The following is a 22,141-nucleotide window of genomic DNA, read 5'->3' as shown; positions in this document are numbered from 1 at the left end:
GGGCCACGGCTTCATCCTTCCATGTCTGTCCTTGAAATGACTCCTCATTTATCTCTTGCATACGCGAGGGCCAATCACATGGTACAGCAGCTTGAATCATGGTAAGGGGTTTTGGCTAAGATTAACGAACATTTGTAATGTTTGATTTTGATAGTAAATCACAAAATTACTCTCCCCATGTTATAAAATTTCTTATAAAAGCTTATGACTTCTGAAACAATTTGGAGTTTGTGCTTCTCCTTATCCCTTCATGCGTTGCCAGTTTAGAACTTGGGTCACTGAAGCTCGCCCAGAATGATGAACGAAGACTAGTGGTTGCTGACTTGTTACTTTTTATTCAATATTTAAACTTCCATTTCCCACACTCCCAGCTCCAGTCTCTCTCCAGGCCTTTCTCTGGATCTACTCCGCTCCTCTCTAGCCTCTCCTTCCCCATGTCTCTCTCTCAGAACCCCTTTTTGTTCATGGCGCAATACATTGACGTCACCAAAGGCACCAAAATTTCTTACAGGAAGAACATTGAGGCAACATTATTCTCTTGTATCTGCAGGCCAGTAATCTAGGCCTCCGGAAAGAAGATACAAAACCAAAACAGAAGCCTTCCTTGGGCTGAAAAGCACTCGGATACAAAAGACTGGGCTGGGCTGCCACAGGAAATCTACATTGTCAATTACAAACTAGGCAGCACCTGAAATCTACATCCCAAAGACTAGGCTGAGCCAGAGCCCCGAATCTACAATGTAACAATTCAAGCTTAAAAGGTGCAATAACAATAGCAGAACACCTATTCTCTAGGACAGATACTCTTTCAGCAGGACCCATCAATGATCAAATCCCATGGTTGTGTTTCTCCTCTCCTTGTCCAACAAACATATGAGCATTCATAATATTAATCGTTTTGTATGGGCATAGCAAGAGATGCATTAAACTTTTAGAATTGCTCTCCTGGGGTCATCTCAATCTCAGACTACAGTGCCCAGGCCAGATTAGTCTTTCCTATCCCTAGCAGGGTCCTAGTCTCGTCATTACTTTAAGATCATGACAGCACTTGTCCATGATCAGACTCTTAACTTATAGTTAAGAATGAGGCACTTTGGCCAGGCCCATCTCGATGCCAGGGTAGCACATAACTTACTGCTTGCCCTGGGTCCGTCTCGTCCCCCGTTGGGACCCTGCCTTTTAGAGGGCTAGGAACTGAGGGCAACCAAGGCTACAGTCAAGAAAGCAGATGCCCGGGAATTAGTAATATTCAAAGCCAGTTAAATGTCTTTCTTTGTCCATACAAAAAGGACTTGCTCTGAATAAACTATGCAAAGGACTCAAGGAGAAGAGAAAGACATTATATACAAGGCAACAGAACACTAAGAAAGAAGCTACAAATAAACACAGAGGAGTGGGAGCACTGTGACGGGAGTAATCCAATAAACCTAAACTACCTGAAGCTATGTAATCCTACAAGTGACGGTTTCTGTGTCTGGGGCTCTTGTGTCCAGGAGGCTGAGGGAGGCTCAAGGCAAACACCGGTGCTGGCTCACAGCCTGTTCTGGCCCACTTTGCCCGGACACTCCCCCTTGCGAGGCTTCACTTCTGAGCCGCTCTGCAAGGTCGGGTCTGACCTGCGCCAGTGTCTGTCACCCTGCTCCACAGGCGACTATTTAAAAGTTCAGAGGGGAAAATAAACCAAGCCCTTTCACCCCGCTGTGTGGTGGGCTGAGGGTTTGGTCGACAGTGCTGGTTGAGGTGCCCAGCGCCTGTCCCGGGCAGAATAAACGCCGAGTCCCGGCTCCCGGCTCCAGGAGCAGCCTCGGCTCCGCTCCCCTGTGCCAGCTCAGACGAGGGTGGGTCGCGCTCAGGAGTGGGCGCCAGCAGGAGCAGGAGAACCCACTGACCATTTGCGATTCCTCTCTGGCCGGGAGCCACAACCCACACCCCTCAGGAGAAACCCAGAAACCTGTGCTGTGTAAGCGTTTAAAAATCATTAGTAACAGACAGAGACCCGAGGGAGAGTCAAGCGGACACCTCCGGGGGAGATCCCGAGCCCTTTCCCTCTGACGGCCGCTGCTCCTGCAGGCGCTGGCAGTGGTGCAGGTGGCTGAGGGCGTCCTGGGTCTGCGGAGGAAGGAGAGAGGCGGGTGACGTCGGGGCTCCCAGGGCTCAGGATGCGCAAAAGCCGCCTGGCCAACGCGCAGGCCTGGGGGAGGCCTTCCTGGTGCTAGAACCCTCCCCCCAACCCGCCCCCTCGGGTGCCTCACTGGCCTGTGTGTCTGTTGGAGGAACTTTCCCTCTGCCTCGTGCTGGATCCCGGTGGCCACATGGGATGCCCTGCATCGAACCAGGGCAGCTGTGTGCGAGGCAAACGCCCTGCACGTGGTATTACCGCTCTGGCCCCAAGGTCTGAAAAAAGAAAAACAAAAGCCTCAGTTCTGGCATGTATAAGACTAAGGCACGCCGACGGGCGTGTGCACTTGCGGGCTCTCCAGGCGGCTCTGTCTCACTGCCCGCGCTCAGTGCTCTGGAACCGCTGTGTCTGGGCGGATCGGGATGGCCATTGGCCAAGGACCGGCAAGAGAAGAACGAGGACCAAGCTGGTTGCTGATTAGTTACCGTTAATTCAATCTTCCATCTTTCTCATCTCCCACACCCCCAGCTTGGCCTCTCTCTGGATCAACTGCAGCCCCTCTTGCTTCTCTAGTCTCTCCTCCTACTTGTCTCTCCCACCTTCCCTCTAGGCTACACCCAGCCAGGTAGCAAAATCAACATAAGATACCCTTCCTGAGGGCAGGGCATTCAAAAGCCCTTCCTGACTCTTAAGGTTTTTTCCCCTTTCCTTAGTCCAAACACTCATTAACATCTTAATACTAGTTATTTTTGTATGGACCTAGCAAAAGATACATTGAGGCTTGCAAGGCAGCTCTCCTGGCAACATCTTGCCACAGACTCAGACTACAGCACTCAGGCCAGATTAATCACTCCTCATCCTAGCAGGGTCCGAATCTACTTATTACTTTTGGGATCATGACAGCATTTGTCCATGACCAAGCTCTTAACTTATAGTTAAGCATTAGGCACTTTGGCCTGGCCCATCTCGATGCCAGGGTAGCACACAACTCACCACTTCCCTGGGTCTGTCTCGTCTCTCGTCGGGACCCTGCTTTTGGGGGTGCTAGGAAGTAAGGGCAGCTGAGGCTTAGGTCGAGAGAACAGATACCCAGGAGGAAAATATCATGTAGAGTCAAATGACTCCCAGGTTACAAAAGCATAGCATTTGCTAAGTCTTCCTGTGCCCATACAAAAAGGACATTGCTCTGAATAAACTGCAAAGGACTCAAGGAGAAGAGAAAAACAGTATTTGCAAGTCAACAGAACACTAAGAAAAAAGTTACAAATAAACAAAGAGGAGTGGGAGCATTGTAATGGGAGTAACCAAATAAACCTAAACTACCTGAGGCTATGTTATCCTACACTGGCATTCTTTGTTTGTGAGTTGAAAGGCCGGGGTGTTCCAGGTGCAGGTGAGTGAAAGTATACTGCCCCAAGCTCGTCCGGGCGCTGTGCATGGAAGGCTTGTTGTTTGAACCAGAACTTCTGGGTCAGAAATCGCTGAGGGAAACGTCACCTGGGCAGAGGGGATGTTCGTCCAGGCAGAGCCTGCCAGGCTGGGGTTGGCGGCCCGCACTCTGGAATCATTCCCATGGGTGCTCAGGCAACTCTATGGGATGTCAGGGTCAAACCCGGGTCAGCCTCGTGTAGCGCAAGTGCTCTGCCCGCTGTGCTGCTCTCTGGCCCCTCAATTACCATTTTAATCTAATTCTCTGGAGTTACTTGGAAGTGACCCTCACCTGAAATTCTGATCACCAACGTGAAAGGCGGTATTTGAGAAAACCTGAGCACACAACTCTCTGTTCCTGAGAACAGTGCTCCTCCCTGGAGACAGGAAAGTGGGGGCAGGGCGTCAGCTCAGGACTGAGGCACGTATTGTTAGGGCGTGGATCGAGATCTCCCTATAAGGACAAAGAGACTCCAGAGACTGCAAACAGCAAGCAGGGTTTATTGTAAGACTGGCTAGCCAGGGTCCAGCCGCCTACGCGGACATGCAGGTCCAGCAGGTTGGGCAAAAGACCCCGAGCTTCTCCAAAGGAGATCTTATATAGGCCTTCCCCGGCTCTTACAGCAGAGTCCGCGCATTTCATAGCCAATAGATTTGTAATATTACAAACGTTCTTAACCAATCCATTTAAAAGGACATCACTCCTTAGCCTATGGTTTTAGAGATCAGTATTCGCACCAATATTCAGGAATGTCCCAGTTGTGAGGGCAGTCCTGGGTCCTGTAATATGGGTCTTGTGATATGGGTCTTGTTATCTGGTCTGACCACCACCCTTCTTCCGACCCAGGGTACCTGTATTCAAATTCCTTGCTCAGGGACAGATAGGCAAGTTATTCTATAATGCTGGCTCCTGTAAATAGAGTCTTAAGAAAGCAAAATAGATTCCTGTGGTCTGTCCTCACATTCCTCCCTTTCCCTGCCACATATTGAGGAATCTTTCTCTATGCCCAGCCTCTAGACTGAAGGATACCCTTCCCTGTTCACTGCGGGGGTTAGAGGCTGGTATTGCTGTCTCAGAACCAGCAGTTGGACTGCATTAACGAAATCCCTAACAAATGCTACTAGCTTGTTCTGGTTGCAAGGGGTCCGTGGTCAGGAACAAAAAGCAGGGGTACTGGGGTCCCAGGTGGGATGGGATCAGGGTAAGCGAGTTGACTTTCCTAGTTTCCTTTCTATTACAAGATACCTGTAGGATAATCTTTGCCATTAAACACAATTCAGGACTACTGGAATTGGCAAGGTAGGAGGGGAACAAGCAAGGGGTTACATACAAGCATGCCAAGTATTGTTGGGGCCCGGTATAGGGGTTCTTCTAGCTATCCTGTAATATAGATGCTGGGAGGCCACTGTATAGTTCCAGTTACAATAGGCTCAATAGGTCTCTGATCAAACACACATCCCAGCATGGGTCATAACTGGCAAAGACCAAGGTTAATTTTACATGCCTCAATATCAAAAACTACCCAGTGCCAAAACTGGGGCAGGTAAGGAGCTCGCTCTACAGCTTTCACTACGACCCTACAGAAACAGAGAATTACCCATGCCCTTCCCATGGTTCCTTTAAGTCACTTTCATCAGTCTTATCTTGAGGGGGTCGTCTCCCGTTGTCTGGACATGCCACTAGTCAATGTCATTCTGATTCCAAGAGGGGAGGCAGCTTTTTGATTCCATCCTCCTTCAAAGCAGTTGGTGTGTTCAGGATCACAGTGTGAAGACCTCCCCACCGAGGTTCTCGGGTGGCAGTTTTTACCACCTGATTCAAACCAGATGTCTCAATGCATACGGATGAGAAGTTCACTCTGGCAGTGTGATCCGAGCCACGCTTGGAGCTGGGCCTTGATACCTGTAAGGGCTAGTAATAACTGGAAAAGAGAGAGAGCATACATTCTGGCCTACACTTCCATTTCAAAGCTAAGTTGGAATAGTGGCAGTTGACCCAAAAGAATTCCAAAGGGAACAGAGTTCCTCCCTTAGTGGGGTTCACACTCACAACAGGGCAGTTGGGATTTTCAAGGCGGGACGGGCTTCCTTAGTCTATCTATCTATTTCACATTCCCCCAGAGATTCCACCACCTTTAATCCTTTAAGGGAAAATGGTCGAAGGTCCGTCTTCTGGAACTGCTTCCTGCTGACACAGGAACGCTGACCCTGCCTGCACAAGGGGTGGAATCTCAGGCTGCCTCAGTTTTTAGTGGGCCCCAGGCAAGGAATTTGAAAAATCACATCAGTTAGTCTTAGAAATGCTACTTTGAAATGACCAAATCTTGGAGGCAGAAGAACAAATGACAAATGCTCAAGCGCTCAGGGTACAAGAACAAATTATAAATAGCATAGAAGGCACGGTTCTGAGTTACTTACCTCTTAGGGCCCTGTTCATCTCTCAATATTTCACTTTCTTAGTCTAGGGGTCTGTAATTTACAGCGTCCCTTTGGAAACCTTGCTCCAATACTTATTCTTCCTCTTCTGCAGGGTGTTCTGGCTTAGGGGAGCTATTCTGTAATGGGCTATCAACCCCATGATGAAACAAGAATTGAGAGCTCTTATGTACTAACTAAGAATGATTACTTAGAACCGATTTAGATCACCACTCTCAGTTCTTTAATCAATTTACAGGTTGGGGGAAACAATTGATATATATATATTTTTTTGTCTTTAGTAATTTCTTTTTTTTTTTTAATTTATTTATTTTTAATTAGAGAATCACCGTGAGGGTACAGTTACAGATTTATACACTTTTGTGCTTATATTTCCCTCATACAAAGTTTGGGAACCCATCCCTTCACCAGTGCCCATTCTCCACCACCCGTAAACCCAGTGTCCCTCCCACCCTCCCCAATCCCATCTCCCCCCCCCCCCACCCTGCCACTGTGGCAAGGCATTCCCTTCTGTTTTCTCTGTCTAATTAGCTGTTGTGGTTTGCAATAAAGGTGTTGAGTGGCCGCTGTGCTCAGTCTCTAGCTCTCATTCAGGCCGCAACTCCCTTCCCCCACATGGCCTTCGACTACAATGTAGTTGGTGATCGCTTCTCTGAGTTGACTTTTCCCCGGAACGTGAGGCCAGCCTCGAAGCCATGGAGTCAACCTCCTGGTACTTATTTCTACAGTTCTTGGGTGTTAGTCTCCCACTCTGTTATTCTATATACCATAGATGAGTGCAATCTTTCTATGTCTGTCTCTCTCTTTCTGACTCATTTCACTCAGCATGAAACTTTTCATGCCCATCCACTTGACTACAAAATTCTTGACCTCCTTTTTTCTAACAGCTGCATAGTATTCCATTGTATAGATGTACCAAAGTTTCCTCAACCAGTCATCCGTTCTGGGGCATTCGGGTTTTTTCCAGATTCTGGCTATTGTAAACAGTGCTGCGATGAACATACATGTGCAGATGTTGTTTCGATTGTACTTTTAAACAATTGATATTTTAAGCTGAAGTTCCCCCACTTTGGTAAAGCTCTGGCTCCTGCTTTTCTGGCCAGACTGGTGACAGCATGCACAACATTGAGTATATAGACTAGACATCTTACTTACTAAATTACCCAGTTATTCAATCACCTTTATTCTCACAAAAGAGGCAAATTACAGAAGCATGGTTTTCTCTCCTCCTCCATTTTAAATTTGCCAGACAGCTTAATAAATCTGGCTTGTTCTTTTGCATAAGCACAGCAAGATTTGAGAACTCTCCACTGGGGTACTCCATTACTTACTGAGAAGTCCTTGGAACTGGTCAAAGACAGAGCAGGAAACACACCAATAAAGGCGTTTAATGTTCTTAACTCACATCAGGGATACCCCAGGCTTGGCCACAAGATGTGAAGATCAGGTCCCACGAGGAACTTAAAGGTAGAGCCTTCAGGTTGAGTGGAATGTGGCCTCAGGCCTCTCGCCCTCTATAGGAGTATCTGGCAGTCAGGAGCTCATCCCATACACGGAGGGTGGGGCTAGGCTGAGTCAGTCATTGAAGATTTCCAGCTTCCTCATTTTCCATGGCACAGAGATGTCCAGTCCTTCCTTGAGCCAGCCTGCCTTTAGGGTCTCCCTGAGGTTAGTAGAGCACTTGAAACAATAACTGTTAAATACCTGCTCCAGTCATTTAGACCAAGCCTCTGACTCCTTCTCTGAAGGAGGGTTTTTGGGGTCCCATAGCTGGTTTTCCTGTCTGCTCCAGGATAGACCCTATTGCAGAGAGGAAAAAAAAAGTCTTGTCTGGGTTTATGCAAACATAATACCTTAATGTTTCATGGCACTGAGGAGAGAAAAGCAAACATTTCCCTTACTCACAATGAGATCTATCCATTTACTATGGGTCCCGGTCAAATGAAAGTTCTGTAGAGATGGAATATGCAGTTTATATTCCATCGGGTCTAACTTATTTAGTCCCAAATTAAAAGCCTTGATTTTCAATTATCTAAGAGCACTGTAACAGTAGTCTGATACTAGAACTATTCTTCAGATAATTTAAGGAGTTTCTTATAATAGTATAGTTTGATTACAGTCTTCTTCTTTCTTAAAACAAAACCTCAAACCTACACACAGATTTCTTCACATAATCAAGCCTTCTACACATTCCTTTACATTCCTTCTGTCCTGTTCCTTAAAACCAGTTTCACTTTTACAGGATTCCTTCCCCCCCCTTTTTTTTCCCACTAATGATATCTCTACCGATCATCCTTTTAACTTAAAATACACACTTACATTCCTTCCTTATTGTCATATCTCTCCGGTTTTAACCTATTTTTATTGAACTTAATATAGTTAGATCTACCAAGAAATTGAGAAACAAGTTGCTAATCATTATTTCAATTACCATGACTAAGCTATACTCTGCAGTAATCTTTTAAAAACATTACATCAATCCCATAGGTATTCAAAAGGTTCATAATTAAAGATCTTATAACATAGGATCCCTAATTCTTAAAATATTCACAAGATTCATATATTTCATTAACCCACATATTCCTTCAACCCTTGCCCACTTCATCACTTCCAGTGAACTGCATTTTGTATTTCATTTTCTTTTAAATGACTCCAACCTCAGTTTTTCCTCTCCAGTACACAATTCAAACAGTCACATATGTAGTTTAAACTTAAATTTTTAAACAATCCTTGAAAATCACAAAAATATAGAGAAAGGGAACATAATTTTAAATCATCTATATTTTTCTTAGTATGAAGGTCAAATGTTCCTTTTCATAATTTTTGAGTCAAAATTCTTCTGCCAGAATGCTTTAAAACTTAAATTCTTTCTTGCCACAAATACATATATATACATATTTTGGATATTCCCAATTCAAAAAGCATTCAAAACTTTTAGCACTTAGATATTAACTTCCTAACTTCAAGACTGGAATCAGCATAATATTGTGATATGTCACCATTCTCAGCTCTCACTTGCCTCAGCTGAGAAGGGGGAGGGGTCGGGGGCAGCCACTTGGATTCACGTGAAAGCCTAATATCTTTAAACTTTGATAGGATAAAAGTTTTGCAACCGATTTTATAACTTTAGAAACTCACATTTTAAACTCATTACTCTTTAAACTTGTTTTAGTATACCACAATAATTTCTACTCACATTCTGATAATACAGTATAAATACAAACAAATATATATATATTAACACACTAGCATAACAAAACCCTTGAACCATCATTTTTTATGAAGCATAGGAAGACCTTCTTTGGCTTAAGTTTAATAGTTCTTATACCTTACTTATTTCTAATCATGAGCTTTCTAACTTTAACAATTCCACAGTACAAACATGCTTTTAGGCACAGAAAAAGCCCTTTACTTTTTTGTTTTCTTAACCAAACTTTGATATTAGCATAGAAAAAAATACATGGACTGTCAATGTTTATGGAAACATAAGAAAACTGTTTATTTTGATGGCTTCTGTACTTCTGTTGATTGTAAAACAGCTAAATTCCTGATTAAAATTGGCTGAGGCTTGAAAGATAAAGTCTTATATCCTCAGAACTCTTATTTCACTTTAGTTTCAGGCGCTACTTCTGCAGCTCTTCCTAGATAGTACAGATTCTGAATTTCAGAAGAATTATAACTGTTAATAGCCATTAATGTTCTTCCAATAAGAAATCTAGATTGAGAATTTTGCATTCTTTCTAGGCTCAACATTCTGATAAGAAATCTTTGTTTAAACCGGGTCTAACAGGTTCCAAAATCACATAGATCCTTTAAATTGCTGAACTGCATATGACTCTGACCTCTTGAGATGATCCTGCTTTCCCCAGGCCTAATTTTTACTACTGATTTTTACTCTGGCTCCAGCACTCAAGTGTTCCACATAGAGGACAGACAGACAGAAAATGAGCTGACTAAAAAAACCACTACATGTGCACACATCTGCAGTTGATCGACTGATCTGACCCTTCAAAAATGGCAGGGAAAAAAACTGATAGACTGAGAAAGGAAGGAACAAGTCCCCAGGGCAAAGTTAAGCCCTGTCCGCCGATTTGGAACATTGCTCCCCGTTTCTCTGCCTGACCAGCCAGTTTCCTGCTTGTAAAAATGGGTCAAGAAAGAGCTTTTGTTGATATAAGATGGCAAAACAATCCATGAGAAAGTTTCTGAAACCCAAGTTGTCAGATGTTACCATTTTAAGGTCAAGACTACTTCTGAGGCAGGGAGCTAGTATCTTCTTATCAACCATGGGGATAGACCACCTTAGCGACACACTTTTTCAGTCCTGATATTATTAAACACTCAACCACATGACCTTGCATTTCCTGCCTTCTCTGCTCTGAAAATAGTAAGCAGAACTAAGAGAAAGATAACGAGACAAATACACACACACTAGGGTCACACGCACAAATCACACTCCTGCACTCGCTCGGAACAGTCCTTCTTTCACGCGGGTGCGCACCCCACTCACCATGTTCACACTGAGACTCCCAAACCCGCCCGATGGGCGTCCACGTGGTCTGAATGTTCAGTGGAGTCAGCCTTTCCAAACCTGCACCTGGTGCCAGAATTCCGAAACCAAATGAGGACCCAAAGACCATTTGTCCTCCCAATCAGGGTTGGCCACTTCCCTGCCGCGGTCCAAATGGGGACACCTTCCCCCCCGAAACCAAATGGAATATTCCCCCAAATTTAAGGCCTTTTTCTGACCTGCTCTCTGGGACTGTTTGCCGTCAGGAGATCTCGCTGGGGCCTCCAAATGTTAGGGCACGGATCGAGATTTCCCTATAACAAAGAGACAAAGAGACTCCAGAGACTGCAAACAGCAAGCAGGGTTTATTGTAAGACTGGCTAGCCAGGGTCCAGACACCTACGTGGACACGCAGGTCCAGCAGGTTGGGCAAAAGACCCCAAGCTTCCCCAAAGGAGATCTTATATAGGCCTTCCCAGGCCGTTACAAGAGAGCCCATGCATTTCATACCCAATAGATTTGTAATATTACAAACTTTCTTAACAAATCCATTTAAAACTCCTTTCTTAACCACTTTCTTAATAACTCCTAAGCCTATGACTTTAGAGATCGGTATTCGCACCAATATTGAGGAATGTCCCGGTTCTGGGGGCAGTCCTGGGTCCTGTGATATGGGTCTTGTGATATGGGTCTTGTTATCTGGTCTGACCACCACCTTTCTTGTGACCCAGGGTGCCTGTATTCAAATTCCTTGCTCAGGGACAGATAGTCAAGTTATTCTATAATGCCGGCTCCTGTAAAAAGAGTCTTAAGAAAGCTAAATAGATTCCTGTGGTCTGTCCTCTCAGTATGTGTCAGGTGGTGGCCCGGGTAACTCTAAGCACAGTTGGACTTGCACCAAACAGCAAAGTTCTGACACGGGAGTGTCTCTCAAATCTAGTACACACGTTTCACAAAGCATATCCAGGGTCTAGGACTCGGGTGAGTTTGGTGACTGGCATGTTGACACTGCCACCCCAATGTCACTTCAGTCACTCTCAGTACTGGGCGAGCCTGACTGTGACAGGGTGTGGTGCGTCCACAGCCAAGCTGCAGGCTACAGTGTGTGGAGAACACCCCCAGGCAGGGCAGAATGGGTGAGGAAGGAGATGAGGGGCGGGCAGGAGTCTTGGAGAGGTCTGCCTAGAGCCGCCGTGGAGAGGGGATGCCCATGGGACGCTGCATCCGGGGGCCCACCTGAGTGGCAGGAACGGTCACCTTAGGACAGGTGTGGGGGCCTGTCGGAGGCCGAGTCTGAGGAGAAGGTGTGCGGGCAGGGGATTCACTGGGCGCTGGCAGTAGGGGACCAGGCGGGGGAGGGACAGTATATGAGGGTCAGGGTAGCCCTGCCCTGTGAGGGCCCAGTGTGGGACACGAATGGCCCTGGCCCTGGGGCACCTGTCCCCAGAGGCGCTTGTCACTCTCCTGCCCATGTGTGACCTTAGGAATGTCATTCACGAGAAAAGGCACCTTGGTGCAGTGGTGTGGTGGCGGTTGGGTGGGGGCTTTCATCCAGGTACCACAGGACACGTCTATGAAAGTGGGAGTTGCATCGCCACTTGACTTCCTGTGGTTCCTCTGGGGAGATGTTGGCCCGGTTTTAAACCCTAAATAATTCAAAGGAAATTCCGAAGCTCCGGTACCTGTCCGTTTGTAGCATTTGCTGAAGCTCGAGGGTGCTCACACCGTTTTTCTCTCAACCTGCCGGGGCCACATCGCTTAAAAATCGCTAAGGGAAACGTCAAGTCTGGTTCTGTGCTGGGTAGGCATCACCTGGCAGAGGGGACCTTCGTCCTGGCAGAGCCTGCCAGGCTGGTGTTGGCGGCCAGCACTCAGGAATCATTCCCGCGGGTGCTCAGGCAACTCTATGGGATGCCAGGGTCAAACCCGGGTCAGCCGCGTGTAGCGCAAGTGCCCTGCCCATTGTGCTGGTCTCTGGCCCCTCGATTATCATTTTAATCTAATTCTCCGGAGTTCCTTGGAAGTGACCCTCACCTGAAATTGTGATAACCAATGCGGAAGGTGTTATTTCAGAAAACCTGAGCACACAACTCTCTGTTCCTGAGAACAGTCGCTCCTCCCTGGAGACAGGAAAGGGGGGGCGCGGGGGGCAGGGCGTCAGCTCAGGGCTGGGGCACGGATGTGGCAGGTGGGGGCCCGGGGAACTCTAAGCGGACTTGGACTTGCCCCAAACAGCAAAGCTCAGACACGGGAGTGTCTCTCCAATCTAGTCCGCACGTTTCACAAAGCACATCGGAGGGTCTAGGACTCGGGTGAGTTTGGTTTTGGTGACTGGCATGTTGACCCTGCCGCCCCAGTGCCACTTCGATCACTCTCAGCACTGGGCCCGAAGTTGCGTGCCTGACGGTGACAGGGTGTGGTGTGTCCACAGCCAAGCTGCAGTGTACAGTGTGTGGAGAACACCCCCAGGCAGGGCAGAATGGGTGAGGAAGGAGATGGGGGGCGGGCAGGAGTCTTGGAGAGGTCTGCCTAGAGCCGCCATGGAGAGGGGACGCCCATGGGACGCTGCATCCCGGGGCCCACCTGAGTGGCAGGAGCGGCCACCTTAGGACAGGTGTGGGGGCCTGTCGGAGGCCTTGTCTGAGGAGCAGGTGTGCGGGCAGGGGATTCACTGGCTGCTGGCCGCAGGGGACCAGGCGGGGAGGGACAGGATGTGAGGTTCAGGGTAGCCCTGCCCTGTGAGTGCCCGGTGTAGGACAGGAATGGCCCTGGGCCAGGGGCACTTGTGCCCAGAGGCGCTTCTCACTCTCCTGCCCATGTGTGAGCTAACAAATGTTGTTCACGGGAAATGGCACCTTGGTACAGTGGTCCTGGTGGGTGGGGTGGGGGCTTTCATCCAGCTATCACAGGACCCGTCTATGAAAGTGGGAGTTGCATCACCACTTGTCTCTGTGTGGTTCCTCTGGGGAGATGTTGGCCCGGTTTTACACCCTAAATAATTCAAAGGAAATTCTGAAGCTCCGGTGCCTGTCCGTTTGTGGCATTTGCTGAGCTCCGGGGTGCTCACACCGTTTTTCTCATGACCTGCCAGGGCCACATCGCTTAGAAATCGCTAAGGAAAACGTCAAGTCTGGTTCTGAGCTGCGTAAGGCATCACATGGACAGAGGGGACTTTCGTCCTGGCAGAGCCTGCCAAGGTGCGGTTGGTGGCCAGCACTCAGGAATCATTCCCGCGGGTGCTCAGGCAACTATATGAGATGCCAGGGTCAAACCCGGGTCAGCCGCATGTGGCGCAGGTGCCCTGCCCTCTGTCCTGGTTCTCTGGCCCCTGGAATATTATTTTAATCTAATTCTCTGGAGTTACTTGGAAGTGACCCTTGTCTGAAATTCTGACATTTGAGATAACCTGAGCACACAACTCCCAGTTCCTGAGAACTCTCGCTCCTCCCTGGAAACAGGAAAGTGGGGGGCAGGGCGTCAGCTCAGGACTGGGGCACGAAGGTGGCAGGTGGGAGCCCGGGGAACTCTAAGTGCTATTGGACTTGCCCCTAATAGCAAAGCTCTGACACGGGAAAGTCTCTGAAGTCTAGGACACACGTTTCACTGAGCACATCTGGAGGGTCTAGGACTCAGGTAAGTTTGGTGAAACTCACTTTGGCCCTGCTGAACGCCTCACCCCGGTCTCTCCCAGCACTGGGCCTAGAGTCCTGGGCGTGGCCGTGATGGGGCATGTTTTGGGAGTGGACTCGGCAGAAGCCCAGGGTGTGTGGAGAGTATAAATCAGGCAGTGCAGTGTGGAGAGGAAGCCGTGCCAGGAGCGTGCGGGCACAGAGTGGGGGGCAAGAGGAAGGGACGTCGCCAAGAGCAATGGGTGAGGAAGGAGGCCGTGGAGAGGGACGCCGTGACGGTGGGGAAGACAGGGGCTGTGGGAAGTGTCCAAGGAGTACGTGCCATGTGGTGTGTGTGGAGGGTCGCGTGCCGGCTGTGCTGGGTGCGGTGTGCAGGGCAGGGAACGTCCCAGAACCTCTGGGCAGCTGTGGGTTGCTGGTCTGGGGAGCGGCTTTGTGCAGTGGAAGAGCCCCAGGTGGCACGTGCGAAGAGGGACGTCCAGGGCACGGCGTGGGCCCTGTGGCCGGGCAGCCCAGCTGTGAATGTGCAGACGCCGTATGGGGGGTCCACTGTGAGTGGGCAGGAACGGCCATCCCGAGGACAGGTGTGGGAGTCTGTCAGAGGACTCGTCTGAGGGGGAATTCACTGGGCAGGCTGGCCGCAGGGGACCGGGCTGGGCGGGGGAGGAGAGACAGGCTGTGAGCTGCTGGTGGGGCCGCGAGGGCCCGGGTGGGGCAGGACCGGCCCTGGCCGCTGGGCACCTTCCCCAGAGGCGCTTTTCACTCTCCTGCAGTGTTGACTCATTTCTCCCTGCCAGCTGTGAGGTGAGGACTGTCCCTCCGCCGGGAAAGGAGCTGAGCGGGCGCGTTCCTAGACTGTCAGGTCCCGGGAGGGAGTCCTGCTCGCACGTTGACCAGACAGCCTGAGGCTGCAAACCAAGGCCCTTTCTTGCTAGCTCAGCCTAGGGTCTGAGTCTCACCCAACGCAGTGGCGTCTGGACAAAGACCCTGCCTCCGAACTCTAAGCAGCTTATGTAGGCTTTGGTTACAGAACTGCCTTTTCCCTAGGAATTGGCAGTGTGTGTCCCATTCTGGGCCCTGTCCCATCCCCTGACCTCAGGGCCCAACACTTTGTGTCTAATTCTTGGTCCCCGTCCAGTCCCGAGACTCCACTCCCTCGGCCCTCTCTGCTGGCTGGCATCACTGCCCAGGCCCCAACTCTGGTAGGCTGCTGCCCCGGGGCGGTTTACCTGCCTGGGTGACACTGTTTCCTGAGGAGTCGGGACTTTCTGATGCGGGGAACGGAGACTTAGGCCTGCTGAGTTTCGGCCTTAGAGTGGATTGTGTCACGGCCCCTCTTCAGCCTTACGAGACCGATTGCTGACACCCCGAGTCTAGGCCCAGGAACGGCTCCCTCTGTCCCGGGGTGTTTCCCGCCTTGGGGGCTTGTCACCCGTCATGATTCCCTTGGGGGCTCGTCACGGCACCCCCGAGTGTCTGAGGGACGCCATCAGCGTTTCTCCTGTTGTCGCTTATGTTTCTGGCAAAGGCAGGGGCGGGAGGGGGCGTGCGGAGGTGCTGGGAGCTCTTCCGTCCTGCTCCGGTCATCCTGCTTAGGTGGCCCTCCCCCTCCCCCTCTCCCAGCCAGGCACTCGGGTTCTCTGCTCCCCTTAGTGGGTGGGAGTGGGAACCCTGTGGAACCCTTATTTTTTCCCTGTTTTTTTTGCAGCTGTCAGCCAGAGTCAAATGACCACTACGGTTGACTCTATCCGAATAAATGAGCTGAACATGACGGAAACAGATGCCATCCCTGGAAGGTGAGACGTGTTCCTTCCCGATCTCTGCCCTGGGTGGCCCAGCTGTGAGCGTCGGGCCAGCACCGGGCAGCCGGCTGGCCCTCCTGTCTCCGCGCTGCCCCCACCTGGAAAGGACTCGAGCTCAGATCCGAGTGACGGGCGGTGTTTTGGAGAAGGGGGAGAGGCAGGTGTGCAGGGGCGGGAGGGCCGGGGGTGGAGGGGAAGGTCAGTACTCCAGCACAGTCTCTGCCGGCCGCACCTGTGGCTAGACCAGATGTTCCCAAACTAATTTGGTCCGTGCCGCAAGTTGGGGGCCTGGGGAGCCCCTCAACCAGCCTGGAACTCTGCCCGCTGTGAAGGAACGTGTTGGGCCGCCCGGGTGAGGCTGTCCCCGACCCGGGAAGCTCCTTGAGGACCAAGTGACCGTTTGCTTTAAACGTGCACAGCGAAGTGATGGGTCCGGAAGAAAAGTACAAAATGAACCACAAGAAGCGAGGACTCGCTTTGATCTTCAACCACGATCGGTTCGACAGTCTCCTGGGCCTGCGTGACCGCCGGGGCACCTGCGTAGACCGGGAAAATCTCTGTCGCAGGTACCGTGTCTGGGTGCCTGTGGGCCGCGTCCTCCCGTAGGTTTGCCGGGAGGCTGGGAGCTCGGACACCAGCTGGGGCGATGCCCCTCACCTGTGCTGGCTCTGGCGTCCTGCGGGTCTGCACAGGTTCCCTGAGAATCACTCGAGGTCTTGGCACTGACCCCTGTGGCCCGCTGGTCAAGACTCACTGGCGGGGTCCCCAGGTCCCCAGAGGACCGGGAGGTGCCTTACCCACGTCTGCAGAATGATCATGTTTGTTTTTAAACACTGAATGTGTGGGGGTTCTTTTGGCGGGGCATGGGGGGGTAACCTGGTGACCTCCTTGTTCTCATACAGTTACCAGCCTGGGTGGTGTGCGGGGGACCCTGTGGGGTCTCTGGGACTGAAATCAGGTCGGCCCTGTGCAAGGTGGGCACCCTAGCCGCTCAGATATCACGCTGGCCCTCTCGAGCAGCGCCTGAGTTTTGCACCAGCTGTAGCTCCCCCTCCACCACCTGGCTGGGTGCGCCCCTAGGAAACAAACAAAGCAAGCGAGGGCGCCAGAGTGGATTCTGGCCTGTGCCAGCGCATCCGCAGTCTAACGAGTTGTCAGAAACGTGTCTGCACCGCGAGGGCGGCACTTGAGCCGGGAGAAACCCCAGAGGATTGGGGTGAGCAGGGAAAACCTCAGCGTCTCATTGGGCGTCTGTTTCTCCCGAGGGGAAAGTCCGTGTGTTTGGTCTGGCTTGGGGGTCGCCCAGCTGTGCCCAGGGCTTCCTGCTGGGGCTCGGGGGGCCTCTGGGCGGCCAGGGAGGTGGGCGCCCACCCTCTGTGCTACAGCTCCGACCTGGAGGGTCAGTTTGTGTGTCCTGTAAGTGGGCGTCCAGCCCTCCGTCCAGCCAGCTGTGGGGAGACTCAGAGTGGCCCCCAACTTCCCTTCCTGTTGCTCCCCAGGTTTCAGGAACTAGGGTTCGAGGTGATTTGCTACGACAACCTTAAAGCGAAAGATGTACTACACAAGATGTATAAAGGTAGGTGGACGCCCTCCAGTCTGGGGCGAGAGCCCGGCCTGGCCGCTCTGGAAAGACAAGCTGGACGGTCCGTGTCTGTCGCCAGGTTACCCAGGCCCCAGGTAGCAGGCTCCTCCTCCACGGCAGGGACCCTTGCAAACCTGCGGCCCCTGTGCCGACTAAGGTTCAGCAAACGCCTGGCTGGCCCGCAGCTCCAGATGGGAATACTGAGGCTGCTTCATGACCACCGGTCAGGAGGACACGACTGACCACATCCCAGTGCTCCCTGGCCACGGGCGCTGTGGAGCCACACTCCCATTGCCGTGTCACAGTGGGGTCGCTGGTTGAACAGGGCAGACTCAGAAGTGCAGCAGGCCATGGGATGCCCAGGGCTGGGCATGGGATGGCCACCTGCCTGCAGGCCGTGCCCGTGGGCTCTTGGGATTCTGACATCACAAAGCCCCTTCAGACCTTGTCTCCTCCCTGCCTTCTTTTCTCTGTCTGTGGAGAAAGCCGTGCTCTGAGCCGTGGATTCTCCTTTGGATGCTGAGCACTGACCGGGGTTTACCAAATAAAAACAAAAAGGCTCATTCCAGAATGTTCTAAGTAGCATATGACAAAAAAGCTCTGATTGCCAAAATCACTGGTTGCTTGAACAGGGCTCCCCATAGAAGTCCCCCGCATGAAATTTGTGTACTGTTTATTTCCACGTGCAGACATGGCTGCGATAATTTAATTCTTAACTCAGTGGAGATTAACCACATGAAAGTCACATGAGTGAATGTGATCTCTCATTACTATTGTCGGTGATATTTTTGGGACCTGAGGTATGGCCACCATATTCCCTGTAGTTTTTGTCATTATTCTGAGTTTTTTGTTGGTTGGTTTGTTCTGGCACAGTGCTCATGGCTAACTCATGGCTCTGTGCTCAGGATTCACTCCTGGAGTGTCTGCAGGGAGCACGGGGGTGCTGACTGGACTCAGGTAGAGCTAACGAGCACTTGTTTCTCTCTGAATGTCAGCGTCAATCGCCAGCCACATGGATGCCGACTGCTTTCTCTGTGTTTTCCTGACCCACGGCGATGGCAATCACATTTTCGCCCAGGACGCTAGGGTGGAAATTTCCAAGCTGACGGACTTCTTCAGAGGCGACAAGTGTAGTAGCCTGGTGGGCAAGCCCAAGATCTTCATCATTCAGGTGAGACGGCCAGCGACCCTGAGGGCACTGACAGTCTCCAGAGGGACTCTCCGGGTGCTCAGAGGCTTTGGCGTGCGGTCCCTGAGAGTTGCAACTTGAACCCTGGTCATAATCCCACTCTATCCTAGAAAGAATCATAAAGAGTCTCTGTCTTTAACCCCACAAAATCCAGGTGCAAGACCAGCCAAGACTGGGGACCTCACCGGCCACCTCCATTCCCGGCTCCCCTTGCTAAATGGTACATTCTAGAGTATTCCTCTTCAGGACAGTGGGCAGGTCAAACATGGCCCAGGAATGCGTTGCCCTTTGAGCTGAGAGGGCTGGAGCAGGCCCCTGAGCATCCCCCCTACAGAGATAGAGAGGCAAGGGCAGCACTTTGACAGGCTCACAAAAAAGCCCGAAGAAGCAAGACCTCGGTTTTGCTTCCAGAGTTCCTGGAAGTGAGCGTCGATACTTGGAATTGAGTCATGATTTCCGAGGAGTGAGAGAGCCAGCGAGGTCAACTAAGGGTTACCAATCAGATACAGACAGGGAAGTCCCCAGTATATAACCAATCAGATACAGGTGGGGAATAACCTTTCATCACCACTATGGAACTGATGGAAGTCTTACGCAACCCTTAGCAACTCCGACTTACAACCAGTCGGCTAAGGACAAGTAGAGGAAAGGCCCTCAGACCTAGGCCCAGGGTGGTCCTTGGAGAGTCCCTGTTACACAATGCAATGGTATAAAAGCCCCTCACTCTTGAGACACAGGGCCGCTCGTTCCAAGAAGCCTCCCGCTGTGTGGGTGAGCCAGGGAGAGCCCTACCTCCAGCTAGTCAATAATGACCCTTTGTTTATTGCATCGCCACTTGTCTTCTCGTGGTTCCTCCAGGGGACATCTCGGCCCGGTTTTACACCCTAGATAATTCAAAAGAAATTCCGAATCTCCGGCACTGTCTGTCGGTGGCATTTGCTGAGCTCAAGGGTGCCCACAGCGTTTCTCTCTCGACCTGTCGGGGCCACATGGCGGTTCTCGGGCTGTCCGTGAGCCAGAGGGCCGTGCGCTTCCCCAGCTTGCCCTGTGTCCCTCTGAGCCATGCCGGCATCAGTAGGTCCCCATCAACCCCACTCCTGCCTGTGTCGTAGGCATGTCGCGGTGACAAGCTAGAAGAGCCTGCCCAGCCCATGGAGGAGGTGGATGCGACCCGCCTGCCTGACAGCAACGAGACCCAGGTGGACGCGGCGTCTGTGTACACACTTCCTGCCGGGGCCGACTTCCTCATGTGCTACTCGGTGGCCGAAGGTGAATGGGCTGGGGGGGTCTCTGGCTTCGCCTGGGGGCCCTGAGCGTCATCAGGACGAGGCTCCCCGCTGGCCAGTGGCCACAGCCACGGGGGCCATTGGTGCCTGTGTTTTGATGCAGTACTGATGCACTATTTATTCTGTACGTGATGTACTGCTTACTGACGTAGGTAGCACTGTAGCACTGTCCTGTCATTCATCGATTAGGTCGAGCGGGCACCCCGTAACGTCTCACAACAAATTGTGAGACCAGTTGTTACTGTTATTGGCATATCAAATATGTCCTGGGAGCTTTCCAGGTGCTGTTGTGTGGGTGGGATACTGTCGGTTTAGTAAGGCTAGTAATATATAAGATCCTGTTTGGAGCACTGAATTAGAAATACACTATGTAAAAATAAAATTTCCCCTACGCCTTATATAAAAGCTGTGCTTTATAAACTTGTTCATGATGATTTGTTACGGGCATTCAGTCTTCCAAACCCAATATCACCACCCTTACTCCAGTTCTCCCAACCACCCCTGAGCCTGCCCCGTGGCAGACCTTCAGGGACTCCTTTGATAGTGCTGGGCTAACTTCAGACATGACTATGTGAGCCCTGGGATGGCCTTGGACTTCCGGTACCTTTCATCACTCTCCCAGTTCTCAGCCTGTAGATGTTTCCCCATCTTGGTTACCTCACTTTCGCTTTCAGTTCTGATTTGTGCTTCCCCTCCCCCCATCAGGCTAGCTATATGTTTTCCGAGTCTGTATTCTCAGAGATGTAGCTCTTACTGTCCCCGTAGTCGCTGCTGTTTCTGCATGTTTCTTCTTCCATCTGCTCTCTAGTTCCCTTTAGGGTGTTAATTCTGGAGTTAGTCCATTTGCATCTAAAGCGATCAACTGACAGGTAATATTGAGTTTCAGTTTTCCTTTATGATTGCCATGAGGTTCAGAAAACAATGTTGAACTCATTTGCAAAGCACCAGTTCACTCCCCACCTTTTCCTCTTCTGGCCTTGGCTGCTGTAGTTTTCTGATCGACCTTCACCACCAGCTCTACAAATGGCAAACGTAGAGTTGAACTGAATCATCACCAGCGACAGTTTCTGTTTTCTCACTTGAACTTAAGATTATGATTTCCTATAAGGCTGAATTCCTCTGGCCTGCCTAGCAAACGCTCTGCAGGAAGGTTGTCAGAATTGAAACCTGAGGATTCCTCTCTGGAAGCGTCTTAATTCCCCGCAGGCCTGCGTGGAGGGTTGCCGTCCGCCCATGGGATGTGCTGCTGTCGGGGTCCTCCGGGTTCTGAGGTTTCTCCCCTTTCTCTCCGTTTGGGGCCCCTCGGGTGCAAATGCTCCTGTGCCTGGGCTTCAGCGGAGTGAGCGAGACCTCGCCCCGGTTGGGTTGTCCCCAGGCCTGATCGGCCCTTGGGTGGTGTCTCTGTCAGCACGCTGTGGCCAGCAGTGTGGGGGGCTGTTGAGTGTCAAGTCTCCGGGGTCTGCTTCAGACGGGGGCACTGCTAAGGTGATGCCGTCCCAGTGTCCTTAATAGCAGCTGACGGCTGGGCCCAGGGTGACGTGCCCGAGTCAGCCTCTCCACCGTTTCCTGGGAACCTCCTGAGTCAGGGACTCCCGGCTCTCGGCGCTAGTCCAGTCGCAGCAGGCATCACTGTTATGAATAAATCCGTTCTCGCCTTTGAAAACAGTCCGGGGACGTGTCTGACCGTCTCCAAGGAACCCCGCGAGCTCTCCGTCCCCGACCATGACCCTGTGCTTTGCCTCTTCAGGTTATGTGTCGTACCGAGATACTGTTTTCGGCTCATGGTACATCCAGGATCTGTGTGAGGTGCTGGCGAGGTACGGCACGACCCTGGAGATCACGGAACTGCTCACGCTGGTCAACAAGAAGGTGTCCCGGCGCCGAGTGGACATCCTGGACATTGTGGACATCAGCAAGAAAAGGGGCGTCAAGAGCAAGATGCAGATCCCCTGCTTCGCCTCCATGCTCACCAAGAAGCTGTGCTTCCTGCCCAAGCCCCAGTGAGCCGCGGCTTCATTCTCTGTGTCTGTCTGCGGAATGACTCCTCATTCATCTCTTGCATACACGAGGGCCAATCGCATGGTACAGCAGCTTAAATCATGGTGAAGGGGTTTTGGCTAAGATTGACAAACATTTTTAATGTTTGATTTTGATAGTAAA

The 22,141-nt window shown here is 51.0% G+C and overlaps 1 protein-coding gene across 1 annotated transcript; it reads left to right on the top strand.

The window, feature by feature from the left end:
* Positions 1-15,889: 15,889 nt before the first annotated feature.
* LOC129405598 (caspase-6-like) lies at positions 15,890-21,985 on the top strand. Its single transcript, XM_055141905.1, has 6 exons — positions 15,890-15,918; positions 16,344-16,490; positions 17,424-17,500; positions 18,502-18,677; positions 19,808-19,964; positions 21,729-21,985. The coding sequence occupies exons 1-6, from the start codon at positions 15,890-15,892 to the stop codon at positions 21,983-21,985; spliced, it is 843 nt and encodes a 280-aa protein (XP_054997880.1).
* Positions 21,986-22,141: the final 156 nt, after the last annotated feature.

The sequence above is a fragment of the Sorex araneus genome, chromosome 6 (genome assembly GCF_027595985.1).
Source record: "Sorex araneus isolate mSorAra2 chromosome 6, mSorAra2.pri, whole genome shotgun sequence".
In the NCBI taxonomy this organism is placed as follows: domain Eukaryota; kingdom Metazoa; phylum Chordata; class Mammalia; order Eulipotyphla; family Soricidae; genus Sorex; species Sorex araneus.
Note: the sequence above shows the minus strand (reverse complement) of the source record. Positions and strands in the feature narration are given on the sequence as shown.

What these genes read in the sequence shown, in the direction of transcription:
- LOC129405598 (XM_055141905.1), top strand. Translation starts at nt 15,890, where the DNA reads ATGACGGAAACAGATGCCATCCCTGGAAG. An exon ending in ACAGATGCCATCCCTGGAAG is followed by an intron (nt 15,919 to 16,343) that starts GTGAGACGTGTT and finishes AAACGTGCACAG; the next exon opens with CGAAGTGATGGGTCCGGAAG. An exon ending in GTGCTACTCGGTGGCCGAAG is followed by an intron (nt 19,965 to 21,728) that starts GTGAATGGGCTG and finishes TTGCCTCTTCAG; the next exon opens with GTTATGTGTCGTACCGAGAT.